Source organism: Psammomys obesus, unplaced genomic scaffold (assembly GCF_907164565.1).
Source record: "Psammomys obesus unplaced genomic scaffold, mPsaObe1.curated_primary_1811, whole genome shotgun sequence".
Lineage (NCBI taxonomy): Eukaryota > Metazoa > Chordata > Mammalia > Rodentia > Muridae > Psammomys > Psammomys obesus.
In genome coordinates, this window is record NW_026596109.1 from 16,109,271 (window position 1) to 16,124,309 (window position 15,039).

The following is a 15,039-nucleotide window of genomic DNA, read 5'->3' on the forward strand; positions in this document are numbered from 1 at the left end:
ACCCAAATCAACATACACATACATGAATAATAAAAATGTACAGGAAATGGTATTGTACGCCTTTAATCCCAGTGCTCAAGAGGCAGAGGCGTATGGATCTTTGTGAGGTCAAGGCCGGCGTAGTCTACATAGCAAGTTCCAAGAACAGACAGGGCTATGTAGAGAGACCCTGTCTCAAAAATAAAATAAAATAATAAAAATAAACTCTCTCTCCCTACACACACGTGTGTGTGTGTGTGAGCCCTCACTGGGTTTAACATGTACAGTATTACGGAAAGCACTTCATGGTTGGTTTGAACATTAAAAGCGGCTCAATTCAATTCTGTGTTGATACTTTAGGCTCCGTCCTTATATTCCAACCACATTCCTGTATATTGTAGACTTTTTGTAGAAACTGAAGGTATATGGAAGACCCAGTTGGGCCCGGAGCCCTCAGATGTTCTATTTTGGGCTATTCCGTTACTGAGGATTTCATTTGCAGGTTTTGAAAACCCAGGGGCACTTTCATTCTGTAAAGCAAAACCTGTGTCGTAACTGCTGTGAACTGGATACCAGGCTATAATCTGTGTTTATATTGATGACTTGCATGGTACCCACCTTGAAGAATTGACAGTTCCCTAGTTCCTTCTCGGTTAATGATTAGGGGAGAGCCCTCATCATGAGCTGGCCAGCCTGCTCCGGGTGCGCTGATACTGCCCAAAGTCAGTTCTTCCCTGGCACTGCTGAGTGAGATGTGGTAAAGCTTGTGTTGTCAGTTCTGCTAAGCCAGGTTCTGATCCATTCCTCATAACTGCAGTGGGAGGAGAGCTTTTTCTCACATGGAAGACAAGGGCCCTGCCTCCCCCCTTTTTTCATATTTCTACCCTCTCAAATCCCCATGAGGAAACTGATTTCAACCTGGTATGAACTGCTGTGTGGATTCTTGCTGTGTAGTTTGCTGTGTGTAGGCTGTGTGTCTGGTGGGACTCCGAGAGCTTTTTTCTTAGAATTAGAGCCATATGACCTGAGTACATTCTAGGCCTATAAAGTCTGCTTCAGAGCCACTGTCCACATACGGCTCTTAGAAAATAGAAATGTTCTTAAACTTTTGCAGTATGTGCTTATGTATAAGTTTTAATTTGTATTTATAATTGGCAGACAGAAAAATACCAAAGGCTAAGATAGTATTTTTAATTTTTTCATGTATTAGGTTAAGCAAAAACTCAATTAAAACGAATTAACCCCATCCTTAGTAATGTGTCTCTTGGCAACGTCCGTACCCATGTGGCTCACTGTGTTTACATGTGAGGCATTTTGGTATCACAGATGATAAGATGGCTGTACTTAGGGAAGCGTTGCCATGTGGCCTTGTGATGGACATTCACTCTTGGTTCCCTGTGCAGTTTTGGAGGTTCATCAGTTCTCAAGGGATGCCAGTGTGGCTGAGGCCTGGCTGCTCGGGCAGGAGCCATACCTATCCAGCCGCGAAATCGGCCAGAGTGTGGATGAAGTGGAGAAGCTCATTAAGCGCCACGAGGCATTTGAAAAGTCTGCAGCAACCTGGGATGAGAGATTCTCCGCCCTAGAAAGGCTGACAACAGTAAGTGGCCACGGTGTTGGGCACAACACTTTGCCTATTGTGTGAATCCAGGATTCAAGTGGACATCAGATCGTATCTTGATCTTGGACCACTATTAAATCATCTCCATTCCAGATAATCTCTTGTGGAGCGTGAGCACTAATCTTTCTTCTTCCAAAACATGTATACTCATAGAAAATGAACTCTGACTTCTGTACTTCTGGGGAGTCAGTTAAAACAATTCTTTTTGAGTGTGTGTATGGATTCAGTTCAGGTATTCTATTCTGTGGCTTTAGCTCTTCCCTGTCTCTCTTCTACAGTGTAGACGGCTTTCTGTGGGTCGAGGCTGGGTTTTATCGAAAGTTCATGGATAGCCCAGCTTAAAACCTCCAGCAGCTTTGCCTCTTCAAGAGATGCGGAGTCAGATTTGAAATAAAATCCCTATTCCCAGAGAGCAGTCAATCACCCAAAGGAATTTTCCAGCTAGGGGTAAAGTCTCCAGGTGTCTAGAACCTGTTTCAAAAGCAGTAAAGGGCCTGATAAACAGCAGCCTGTTCTCCATTAGTTGGAGCTACTGGAAGTGCGCAGACAGCAAGAGGAAGAAGAAAGAAAGCGGCGGCCGCCATCTCCGGAGCCAAGCACGAAGGTTTCAGAGGAGGCTGAGTCCCAGCAATGGTGAGGCACTGGAAGCAGGAGGGTAGAGCGTTGGTTTCGGTGGCAATTGTGATTATGGAGCGTCAGTTCTAAGTCTTGCCTGTGGAGCCAGGCCACATAGCCTTCCTGTTCGTTGTTTCATTTATGCTATTTAGAATCATGTAGTCATCCCAAGTACCAGTTGAGCACTTTAATTTGATAACAGTGACACCGCAGAGTGAAATGTAGAGGATAGCCCAGTACACACATGCATTCTTTTCAGTATGACTCGCCGGATAGGGACGCCACTGAGATTTCAGGCCAGTGATGGGGAGAACTGATTTTTCTACTTGCAGAAGGCTATCGGAGGGTTGTAAGCTCCATAAATATGTCTGAAGTGAACTTACGTGTGTCGGGCCGGGGGGGTGGCCAAGGTTGTTTCTGAAGTCTGTCTGAAACACAAAGTGCCAAGTATAACAACATGACATTATGTGAAAGAGGGCGCTCACACTTTTTTGTTTTGTTTTTGTTTTTGTTTTCTTTCTCTCTTCCCCTCTTTCTGTCTCCCTTCTCTCCTTTTCCTCCTTGTTCCAATCTCACCTCACAGGGATACTTCCAAAGGAGACCAAGTTTCCCAGAATGGTTTGCCGGCGGAGCAGGGATCTCCACGGGTTAGTTACCGCTCGCAAACGTACCAAAGCTACAAAAACTTTAATAGCAGGCGGACAGCCAGTGACCATCCGTGGTCTGGACTGTGAAGTTCACTACCATTTGTCAAGAACCACTCTTTCCACACGCTGTTGGTTTTGACCTTTTGGCTTCCACATCACCCGAAGTGTTAAAATTTTTACTTAATTCATAGCTTTCCTTGATTTCATAGTTGTTTGCATTTATGTTTATTTGGATGCTCATTGCCTCAAAGCTGCATACTTAATTTTTGTTTATTGTGAGCATTTTCCTTTATTAAGATTTTATATGGGTAACTGAAATTAAATTACAGCATAATGAAGAAACTAGAATCTAACAGGTACAGCACATCCAAGTTATGCTAACAGGGCACAGTCTCTGCTCTAGATGCTGTGTTATTTACAAGTATTATTAACCTGTAGTAGTTGAGTAACTGGGAAGACTGGTTGGTAAGGAAGGAGCCATTCACTACTCAGGTTAGGCCTGCAGTCATTCTGTAACATTCCATGGAGAATGCATCCACTGAAAGAACACAGAAGAAGCTGGATCTCGCTGGGAAGCTGTGTAAGTTTTAGGAGCAGGACCCCAAATGTTCTGAGACCGTTGGGTCATTCATTACTTTGTACAAGCCCAATAATTCCTCTTTTCTGCCAAGTCCTCAGCCTAGAACTGTAGGCTTCTGTGTAACACATGGCACAGCCTGCCGACTGCTGCCACCAGCTCTTGTCTTGGTCAGTGTCCCCACTGCCGGCACTCAGGACGTGGCAGGCGCCAGCAGTTCTCGGCATGTTTTAGGAGCCTGCCTACCAGACATTAGACCTCTGTCCACTCAGAGACTTCAGGGTGTCAAACTGTTTTCATTTTTAAGCAAATGGAACAAAAGCCATTTTGGTTCATCCTGATTACTTGAACGATACACTCAATGGCCTGGGCCTAGGAGCACTAGGAGCACTTACAGAGGTGGCCTGGCCCTGCACAGTTAAGTTCAGCCTCTCTGTAGACAGAAACTCTTGTATCTGCAGTGAATCTTTGAGTTGTTTAGCAAGAAGTCCTCAGGCTGGTGTCTATCGGGCCACCAGCAGGGATTGAAAACATTTTAACAGAAACCATTTTTCTTAGGAGTAAGAGCTGATAAAAGAGGTGATTTCCTGGTTCTGATCACAAACCAACCCTCATTGCAGCAAAGCCTTGCAAGACACTCCCTTGCTCATTTGCCATATTTAGCTGTGTTGGTGGAGTCAGAACTGTTTGGTATGTGTTTTCTATGAGCTGAGTCTAATTTGTCTTTTCATTTCATGATGCATTTTTTTCTTTTGTCAGGATAACATCATATAGCATCTTGTTTGTTTTTCCTAATCTCTATGTACATACCTATCTACCTATAATGGAAGATAGGTATCTAGATAGACATCAAGCTTCTTATGTTCCGGGCTAGTACGCATCATTATTCGGTCTCTGCCTTAAAACACATCCAAATTTATTTTAGAGGGGGGGAAAAAAAACCCAACCTATTTTTCCCCCCTTTGGTCACTAGGGTCTCCTGACCATGTCTTTATGGCCCCAAATCTTATTATGCCATTGATCATGTATGTGTATGTGTGTGTATATATATATACATACATACATACACACATATATATGATTTTTCCATATGTGTGTGTGTGTTTAAATTTTGTATCATCCAGACTGATACCAAATTTATTCAAAAGACAAAAACCCGCATAAGCACACAAGACACGAGTGCTGTTTGCTCTCGTGCCTGTTTTTGGTCTATGTTTTTAATTAACAATTGGATCGTATTAGAAGAAGCAAAAAAAAAACCAATTTCATTATTTTGGATGATGATGCAGAGACTCGTGTTAATGAACTCAAAAAATGGTGTTGCTTCGTGTAAACCAATCAGGTGTTTCCTGTGCTACTAGTTGTCATGTTGCATTCACGTTCACTTCCTGATTTCATGGTCTCAGATGTGCCTGGCCACGAAAGTACTCTGCACTAATTGCTAAAGAGAAGCAACAACGTGTGTGTATGGGGGGGGGGGGTCACATGTACCATTGTTCGATCACAGCACTATGATTTGCTTTTGATGTTTGTCTTCAGCCGTGTGTTGTCTGTTGGCATGCTTAAAGCACATGTCCATTAAAATTCATTTTGTTCCTTTTATTTTCATTGTTTTCTTGGTTAGTGACTCATTTGCATAAACAGTAATTATCTCTGCATACTGGTTTGGGGTTTTCTCTTTCCTTCTAACTCCAAAGAAAAAAAAAATTTTGCTGCAGAATTTTCATCAGAAGAGACTTCCCTTGTCCTCACCTACGTTGAGGTGTGACAACTCTGATAAATTGTAGCCTTTTCTAGGTAATGCATCCACCCAGGGTTCTGCCCTGGTGGCTTTCAAGGCGAAGCTGCAGCACTAATTTTTTTTTAACCTGGTGTCTGTACATACTAACCCCATATCCCTCTGCACTCACACCTGGCTCCGGCCTTCCACACCGACTCACAGTTGCTCCTTCCGTGAGTTCCCTGAGGTCCCACTAGAAGAGATTTGTCAACTGTAAGGTCCACTCAACATTCTTTTGACTTGGGTTTTGTTTTGGTTATTTTCCCTCCTGCAACTTGCCCTTAACGATGAAAGAGGATCAGGTGTTGTAGGATACACCTGTAATCCCAGCTGCTGGTGAAGCTCAGGCAGGAGAGTTGAGGGTTCGAACCCATTCTGGGAAGCATAGCAAGACATTATCTCAAGAACAAAGTGGAAGTGGGGGTAGCCTATTGCTCATTCCAGGCTGCTGTTCTCAAAGCCAGGCTTATACCCCCACACCCTAATAATCCATGCACCTTATTGGTGTGAGAATAGAGAATTTTAATCAGAAACAACCTTAAGATTGCATAGTGTCTACTCACACTCTAAACCTTGGTGTTGGTTATGATAGTTTACATAAGTTTATATATAATTGCATATCCTTTTGCCAAGTTTTCATTACCATTTCCCAGATAATTAGCTTTGCTTAAAATAACACGCTGGGCTATCATCGCAGATAAGGCCTAAGCAAGAGAGTTGGCAGATCTTAGTGTTCAAGTGGTGTGGCCAGTCTCCCGCTTACACTGCCAAGGGTGCTGCTACTTGGGTGTCCCTCTGACTCTGGGCAGCAGTGGTGGGGAATTACAGCTAATGACTGTGCCATCGACACTCCCCTGTCTGTCTGTGCATAAGGGGTGCAGGTTGTCTGTAATCTACTAAAGCACCGGCCACCCCCTGCTTTAGTAACGTCCTAATCCATGCCCTGGGTATATCAGCCAGGGGCTGCTACAGTTAATGGTACACAGTTGACAGGCCGAAAGCGATAATGAATCAAGACCCTACTACATTTCCAAAGCCGAAAACCCGTGTGGGCTAGAATTTAAGTGAGCTTGGGAAGGAACGCTCCTGAAGACGTCTCCAGCCTGAAGGGTCAGAGCCGCCGGAAGCCTGGCTGTCTCAGTGCAGCAAGGCACCGTGATCAACCACCCGTGATGGGGAAGGCCCTGGTTCTGTCTTTGTTTGGGGGTAAATAGCTGTGTGGTGTTGAGTGACTGTGATTGGCTTTTCCAGCTCCTTTAACACAAACTACAACCCACTTGCGATTCAACTTGGGCAGACGTGGTTCAGCTGGTGTTTGTGAATTTGCCTCCTTTCCTTCCAGCTCCAGAGTCTAACGGGGATGATGGCTGGGATGTGCATGACTGTTGTCCTAATTTCTGCATGTGTTTATGGTGATATTGGAGGGAGGGCTTGGGAGAAGAAGCAGGGAGCCTTTTTCAGAAACCAGAGGGATTTCCTTGTTGCATCTGGGGGAATGCCGTGTAGTTCTGTTAGGATTGTCTCTCCATCTGTTTGTGAATGCCCTTTTGCTTCAACTCAGCCCTTCTGGTGATGCCCTTGGATGTAAGGTGGCTGCTGTATAACGTCCACTCTCATACTTAATCTGTGTGATTGTTACCATTGTATCTGTGCTTTAAAGTAACCGTACGAGGAGGTGATCCGAGCTATGTTAGAGAAAATGGAGTAGTCAGAGGAGTAGAGTGCAGTAAAACTTAACTGGCATTTTGCTTTTCTCATTTTCCCGCAAGCGGGCGGGCATTAATCCATTCCCACCTTCTAATGTCCTTGGCGTCCAGCTGGCTTGGCGGGGTGTGCAATGGTTTTACTGTACTGCCTCCATCTGTGCCAGGCATTTATACACAGCCACCTGTGCGAGTCAGAGCGTATGTGGTCGCCCCTTGCTCTCGAGGTTAGCTGAATGGCCTCTCCGCTGTCCCTAGATGGCAGAAACCATGGACACAAGTGAGATGGTCAACGGTGCTGCAGAGCAGAGGACAAGCTCCAAAGAGTCCAGTCCCATTCCCTCTCCCACCTCTGACCGCAAGGCCAAGTCTGCACTTCCGGCCCAGAGTGCGGCCACCTTGCCAGCCAGAACACAAGAGGCGCCAGCGGCCCAGATGGAAGGCTTCCTCAATCGGAAGCATGAGTGGGAGGCTCACAATAAGAAGGCCTCGAGCAGGTAACGGCAGCACCGGTGGGCAGTGGGAGGGGAGGTCACCCTGGCCGGGTAGGGCCCAGGGTCATGCAGGCTCTGCATTGGGGAGTTCCAGAGCTTTCCATTCTTCTGTGACCAGTGTTGAGAACAGTGCTCAGTGGAGGAGGGGACGGGTGATGGTGTGTGGGCAAGAACAGCAGGAATGGGCCTGTGGTGGCGTCTCGGGGGAGGAGCTCACTAGAGGGAGGTTGGACAGTCTTCCTGACGTGAAGTGACTTCATTGTAGAACTCCTCGTGGGATTTAGCATGCGAAGATACTCCTTCGTAGGAGTCTTCGCCATCCCCCCCAGTCTGTTAGTTTATTACTTAGCTGATGAGGAAGTTGGGGCTCTGAGAAGTTATAGAAAGCATTATTTTTTTAGACATTCAGTAAATGACAAAGCTAAGATGACAGTCACAGCTAACTCCAAAGCTTGTGTGCTTAGCTGGTCAGCCAAATGTCTAGGACTGCTGTGCCCAAGGGCAGCGGTCGAGGTGTGCCATTCGCATCGTTAGAGGCTGCGGCTGTGATTCGGTTAACGTGTTCTAACCGTTTGCCACGCCCTTGGAGCACACCTTAGGCTAACTCCCTGAAGGGCACCATAAATACTCATGGCCCCAGAGCTCCCGCCTCATCAGTGGCTGAACCACAGAGAGAATGGCACAAAGGCCGCGGGACTGTGCCTGGAAATAAGGAGCCTTGTCTGTTGCCAGGCTGGGCGTGTAGCGTGTGACAGAAGGAACAGTGGGTTGCGTGCTCTCTACTAGAGAGAGCTGCATTCCTCCCAACCTCTTCCTGAGTCGTGTGTGCTGCCGGGGGTGGGTGGGTGGGGGTGCTGTTACTCGAAATGAGTTGAGTTTAGAAAAGCTTTTAACAAGGGGTGAATCATTTTTATGTAGAGTCTAGGTTCTTTCAGCAGGGTGAGACATGGAACCTTGGTGATCCTTCTCTGCCACCCTCCTCAGGTCCTGGCACAATGTTTACTGTGTCATAAATAACCAAGAAATGGGCTTCTATAAAGATGCCAAGAGTGCTGCTTCCGGCATCCCCTACCACAGCGAGGTCCCCGTGAGCTTGAAGGAGGCCGCCTGTGAAGTGGCTCTCGATTACAAGAAAAAGAAGCATGTGTTCAAGCTAAGGTGAGCGAGTCAAGCTCCGTGTTTGCCTGGCTGTGCTCATCTCCCTCTGGCTTGGTTTTTCCTCAAAGGCGCTAGGGTGGGTGTGCCTCCTCCTGCCATTCTGGGTCCCTAAGAGAGTGAATACCCAGTCTGCATACATGACTGGCTGGAGCGTGTGGGACTCAGGCTCAGCTGGCCTGTGCTCAGCTGTGCCTCTGGACCCAGAGGAAAGGAGCCTTCATTTCATGACCCGGAACACACTGTTCCCGGGCACTGCGTCTCAGTATAGAATGGAAGCTTTACAAAGCCATTTGGAGGCTTTCTGGCTTCTGCAGTCTCGGGAAATTACCATTATTTGCTCCAGGGATAGGTACTGTGAGTCATCCTAGAGCCTGAGGAGACAAACAGGAAGTTCTTGGGTGGGGCAGGCCCTGTCCTCCCCTGCTCTTCCCACACCTCTGCTTCCAAATGATTCCTCCTTGTGGAATACAGTCCTCACGCCAATCCACACCCCATTCTCCTCATATTTGGAAATAAGCAAACTATTTTGTTTCTTAAAAATTAAAACAAACAAACCACAAGGCAGGGTGGCTGAGAGGGTGCTTAGTGGGTAAAGGTGCTGCCAAGCCTGATGCCACCGAGTCACAGCTCAGAACCCACATGGTGAAAAGGGAAGAAAAGTCCTACAAGTTGTCAGGTCTGCAAGCACATTTTAAAATGCCCTTTTCAGTGCAAAAAGTAGAACATCTTGGCAGCTGGTTACCTAATGTGCTGCTTACTTGCTCTGTTGCTTTGCACCTGGCGAGCTTCATCTTAGATGGTCTGAGCCAAGGGTTGCACTGGGGTCACAGGTGAGGCTGGTATTTCTTTACTGAGGACTCTTAACATTTGTCACAAGAGTCCCAGATAGCCTGACCCCGTGACTGCTCCATCTTAACACACCCTCCATGGACCTCAGAGTTGGTTCCTGCTGCTGCACCCATGTGCCAGACTACTGGGTCACACTGTTGGCCTCCCAGCTGTGGCTGCCCTCCTTCCAAGAAGAAATGTTTAGGGGACTTTTTCCATGTCAGTTGGGCAACTTTAGAAGGCACAGATCTGGGAGACAAACTGAGAAGCTAGGATTTCAGGAGAACTCAGCGTTTTTGACGTTTTCTCTGGATTCGGCTCTGGTCAGCAATTAAGAATACAAGTGGTATTTGCCATGACAAGGTTTCTCTGTGTAGCCCTGGCTCTCCTGGCACTCTCTTGCAGACCAGGCTGGCCTCAAACTCTGAGATATCCACCTGCCTCTGCCTCCCAAGGGCTGGTATTAAAGGCGGACGCCACCATGCCCTGCCTGTATTTTCTATTTATATTTTTTAACTTTCTGATATGAAATTGTTACCTACGTGATTGTAAAATGTCATTTTCTTGAAATTACAGACTAAATGACGGCAACGAGTACCTCTTCCAAGCCAGAGATGACGTAAGTTACTGCTTGGTTCTGTTTTCTCAGCTACCAAAGCTCACGGGAGTGTTTGTGGGGTGTCCAGCTGTGTGGTCTCCACGGTCACTAGCACTGGGCTTAGAGCAGCAGCTGGTATCTGTTGTCTCTCCTCGAGGGAGGGAAGCTAGTGTAGCCCGCACTGGGTCCGCTGGCACCTAGGAGCGTGAGGTGGTGCGAGGCTGAGGACATATCCTGTTGTGCATTCAGAAGCCTCTCCACCTTGAGAAGAGAGGGTTATCTCAGTGATCACAGCGTGTGGCAGTTTCCATTGTAAAGGCCTTCTACCAAGAGAGAGTCTGGAAAGGAAGTGGTCTGTGAGATGGCTGAGCCTGGGAAAGGCCTGCCACTAAGCCTAATGACTTTTAGCCCTAGGACCCAGTTCATATAAAGAGACTCAACTCTGGAAAATTGTCCTCTGGTCTGCGTGCATGCGTGTATACACACACAAACAAAAACAAGTTTTCTTAAGGAGGAAGGGTGTGCACTTTGTGGGTGAGAGTGAACTCTCCCGCCCGAGGCTCGTCTTACCTAGCTCTCATAGGTGTGCAGGACTGTCTGCCAGAGTTTGGGCTCATCGAGAGGCTGAGCAGATCCACTCTGATATTCAGAAAACAGATACAGAGAGACGGTGACCCTAGTCAGCCTGCCAGCTGCCAGGCTTGGACCGGCATGGAAGTAAGACCCAAATATCTCATTCCCACCCCTCTTGGCCAAGGCTGACCCCTGCGCCTTCCTTTGTCTAGGAGGAGATGAACACGTGGATTCAGGCCATCTCCTCTGCCATCTCCTCTGACAAGCATGACAGGTCTGCCAGCACCCAGAGTACGCCAGCATCCAGCCGGGCGCAGACCTTACCCACCAGCGTTGTCACCATCACCAGCGAGTCGAGTCCCGGCAAGAGGGAAAAGGACAAAGAGAAAGACAAAGAGAAGCGCTTCAGTCTTTTTGGCAAAAAGAAGTGAACTCCCTGTCATCCTGCCCTTCTCTTCCCTCTCCAGTGAGAGTCCAGCATGCACGCTCAGACCAACACATTACTCTGTGCCTAATGTTCCTCCATGTAGTTGATTTTTTTTTCCTCTTTTTTTTTTAAATAATCCTTTTTTTAATTTATAGAGTATTTCTGAGGGGTGGGGGAAACATACCTAAACACTTTATCTCCAAGTTACAAAAGTTTGAGGTACAGAGGGAAAGCCAGATTTTTTAAATGAAATTATATAGATTAGATCTCACTATTTAAAACGTTCCTCAATTTTGTGAGGCTGTGTTGGAAATAACCCGCCTCTGATGCTGTTGGTTTTCAAGGCAGCGGTGCTTACACAATATTTCCTGTGCTCTCCAGAGACGATGGACCGATTTCCTGACACTGTTCTCCATTCACTTCAGTGGTTACCCTGAGTCTTGACTATTACAAGTGCCCACGACGGGGACAACGTTTATTAAACAGATCGTGTGTTACGACCTCTTGCTGCAGCCGAGTGCAGCTCCATGTAAACCCACAGGCCAAACCATTTGTATCTGGCATCACTTACTAACGCGTGTCATGCGGCTTTTCTGCATCAATTGCTGTGACGGTTCAGAATGTCGGTATACAAGAAGGAATAGAAAATTGAATAAGGTTTTAAATCTGTAATTTCAATCTTTTTTTTTCCGAAATACATTATATTGTATGTTTGAGATAATTCTAGTACAAAGTATAATAAAACTAGATGTATAATAAACCCTTTAAATCATTGGTAAGTGTATAAGTGGAACTGAAGCATTTACTGGACAAAGTAATGTTACTCTAAGGTTACCTGCTCGTGCGTGGCCACACTGTTATAATTTGCTTCATTACCTTGCTATTTGATACCTAGTGTGCATTTCTCTGTCACTGTAACTATTGTAATGACAAATTTTCATCTTACTGCACAATCAAAATGGCATTGATAGGAATGAACTCCAGAGTCTGAGCCTGGACAGGGAGTGGTCGCTCAGGCCTGGTGCTCCATCGTACGACCCGTACCTCTCAACTTTTGCCCTACCTGTTAAATATATGCTATGTCATTAAATGCTTTTAAATCTAGCCTGTGACTACTGGTGTTTTTCCTCTCCCGTGCCTAAAGCATGCCTAACAGGGAATTTGCAAAGAAAGAAATAGCAAACAGAAAGCAGCATATGGTCAGTCTGGGTTCCTCTGTCTCATTTTGTGTGTGGCATACCTAGCTTTGAAAGGTGTAGCAAGCCAAGAATGAATATTGAGTGGTGACACATACAGATTTCATACTTACAGCCTGTTGTAACCTTGAGCCCCGACATAAGACTAGGCAAATGTTCTGTGAAGAAGAGCAAGGCACAATAAATATTTTAAACCCAGGAGACCTGTACTGCCCCTGTTGCTCCCGCTTAGAGAACAAAGGCGAGACCTGGTAGTGTGCAAACAAATGGTCATGCTGTGGTAGGACTCACTCTGCCCCAGAGCAGTACCTCATAATCTTCTCCAGCAGCAGCTTGGGCAGAGGGCTTACCAGTGCTTAGGGCTCCTGGGGTAGAGAGTCTAAGGCTGTTTTGGTTGTGCTGTTTTTTGAATCCAACAGTTTACTTTTGTTTTGATCAAGGTCAAGTCTCAGAAAAAACCCACTAGGCAAAGGACTGGCTTGCTGTGCACTCAAGACCTTGCTAAGCCCTCTTTCATTGTACACCGGTCCCTGGACACTCTGGAGGGTGGACGTGATGGAGCCGCAAGAAACAACTGGGCTTGTGAACATTTCCATTTGGCCTTTATTTGTCTCTTCAAGTATTTGTCACACTTGGGAGACCCATTGTGTCTTAAGTGGGCATGGAAGCAGTGGAATGCCAGCAGTTTCCTGCAACCGATTCTTTAGAGAGAGGGTTGTTTATGTTACAGAAACACAGGGACTTTCCCTGTGGGGGTCTGCAGAGGGTGGAACCCGGGAGATTTCCACAAGGCGCTCAGGCCAAGTCCTAGCACACAGCGCATCCCCCAGGAATGCAGCTGCCCTTTCAGATTATTTTAGTGGATTATTTCCATTATTCTTCAAGCTTAATCTTCTGAGGGAACTCCCATCCAAGGTCTTCAGCTAAGGCAGTGGTTCTCAACCTGTGGGTCGTGACAGTCAAAGGCCAGCCTTGACACAGGGTGAACAGAGATGGGATGTGGAGTCAACACAGAGGCCAGACTTCTAGTGACTCCCAGCCAGCACTCCTTGTAGCTGGCAAGAAACTGAACTCTTTTAACTCTTTAGAAGCTGACGGCACCTGTTTACGCTGCCACTGATGATGGCTGGCAGGCCAGTGGTAATGGTCAGACGGTAGAGGAAGAAAAGGGGAGAAGAACCACACACACACTCAGGTGGTGGATGAAGCAAGGTAGGCTCCAACCAACTTTTTATTTTCTCTAGCAATTTTCATACCCTGTAAGGCAAAGTTCTCTATGTAAGAAGAAAAATTACCTCACAGCCATAAAAACAATTATCGCAAAACAAAGGGAGTTACAGCAGAATTACTGATTACAAGTTTTTCTATTAAAACACACCTAACTAAATACTTTATCTGTCTTTCAAAGCAATATTCTTATCTCCCATTCTACAAGTTCATTATAAGTTCAAAGCAATAGTATTTTTTTATGTATCTTCCATTCCACAAGCTCATTATAAGTTCAAAGCAATAGTTTCTTTTAATGTCACAGGTTAGCAAGGTTTCTAGTGAGAAACGGGTGATCTTTCTTACGTCTTATTTTTGAAGCATTGTATAGTTCAACTAGCTAGTCACCCATTATCTGTTCTCATACTCGGAATTACCCACTCCTTTATGAAGGGATTTTTCTTATCACGGTATATACCGAGACTTCTGACCTCATCCCTGCTTCTAACCTAGAATGAAGTTTTTCTAGATCGTTACCTTGTCCCAAGTCTATTTTTCCTTCTAGTGTGATCTAAGTGCTTATAACGCATGGGAGCTCACTGAACTCCTTTTGCGGTCTTTGCTAATATGGAGGGAGGAGATACAGTTTACTTTTGATTCTGACTTTAAACTTTCCATCAACTATCTCTTTAAATTCTTGAAATTACTTGAGCTGGGCTGGAGAGATGGCTCAGAGGTTAAGAGCACTGGCTGTTCTTCCTAAAGGTCCCGAGTTCAATTCCCAGCAACCACAGGGTGGCTCACAACCATCTTTAGTGAGATCTGGTGCGCACATACACATGCAGGCAGAATGCTGTGTAAATGATAAAGTTACTTGAGTCAAATCAGGAATTTTATAAAAATCATTACCAGGAATCATAAAATCAATTCATCTAAACAGCATTACTTCATGAAAATACATCTTGATGTTGATCTGCAGGAAATTTGCCTAACAGAGTGGGCTAACACCCAGGAAGCAGTCACCAGACCATAGGCAGGGAGGGTCTCCTCACCCAGTGTCACACTGTGCCAGATACGGGAGGAACCCAGCAATGACAAGCGTGGAAAGGGGGACTGGCAGTAGGAGGCAATCCAGAGAGAGACCAGGTCCCTGGGGCCCTGCCTCTACAGGGCACGCCCTTGGCAGCCATGCAGAAGGGTGGGCCATCCCCAGGAAGCACGCTTGCTCACTGCAGCAATTCCTGCTTGGCATCTGCCACGTGACCCCTTTGGGAGAGGGTCACATGAGATAAACTGCATATCAGAGACTTACATTACAATTCATAACTAGTAAAATTACAGTTAGGAAGTGGCAACAAAGTAGCTTTATGGTTGGGGTCACCACAACATGAGGAACCGTATGAAAGGGTCACGCTTTAGAAAGATGAGAACTTCGTCTACACCAGCACTGCCGTAGCCACTTAGGATGGTATGGAGAGTGCAATTTGAAGCCGGTACTTGCTGTACAAATCAGGTTCATTCCTGCCAGCTGTTAAGCATGCCTATCGCACCTTGGAGGTTGCAGGCCCTTGCTCCTCTACACCTGTGATCACTTTATCTTGGTTTACACCTTTACCTTCTGCCCTTTGAGACCAGGA

At 46.2% G+C, this 15,039-nt stretch overlaps 1 protein-coding gene across 4 annotated transcripts in view; it reads left to right on the forward strand.

Annotated features, from left to right (window-relative positions):
* Positions 1-12,104, forward strand: part of Sptbn1 (spectrin beta, non-erythrocytic 1) — a 169,192-nt gene extending 157,088 nt beyond the window's left edge. For 3 of the 4 annotated variants that reach the window (XM_055628919.1, XM_055628920.1, XM_055628922.1), the window contains 7 exons: positions 1,383-1,579; positions 2,124-2,233; positions 2,799-2,862; positions 7,181-7,419; positions 8,401-8,574; positions 9,979-10,021; positions 10,786-12,104. In XM_055628919.1, coding sequence (XP_055484894.1) covers positions 1,383-1,579; positions 2,124-2,233; positions 2,799-2,862; positions 7,181-7,419; positions 8,401-8,574; positions 9,979-10,021; positions 10,786-11,004 — 1,046 coding nt within the window. In that variant the 3' untranslated portion in view covers positions 11,005-12,104. The remainder of the gene's footprint in view (positions 1-1,382; positions 1,580-2,123; positions 2,234-2,798; positions 2,863-7,180; positions 7,420-8,400; positions 8,575-9,978; positions 10,022-10,785) is intronic. The other variant, XM_055628921.1, reaches the window with a different exon arrangement.
* Positions 12,105-15,039: the final 2,935 nt, after the last annotated feature.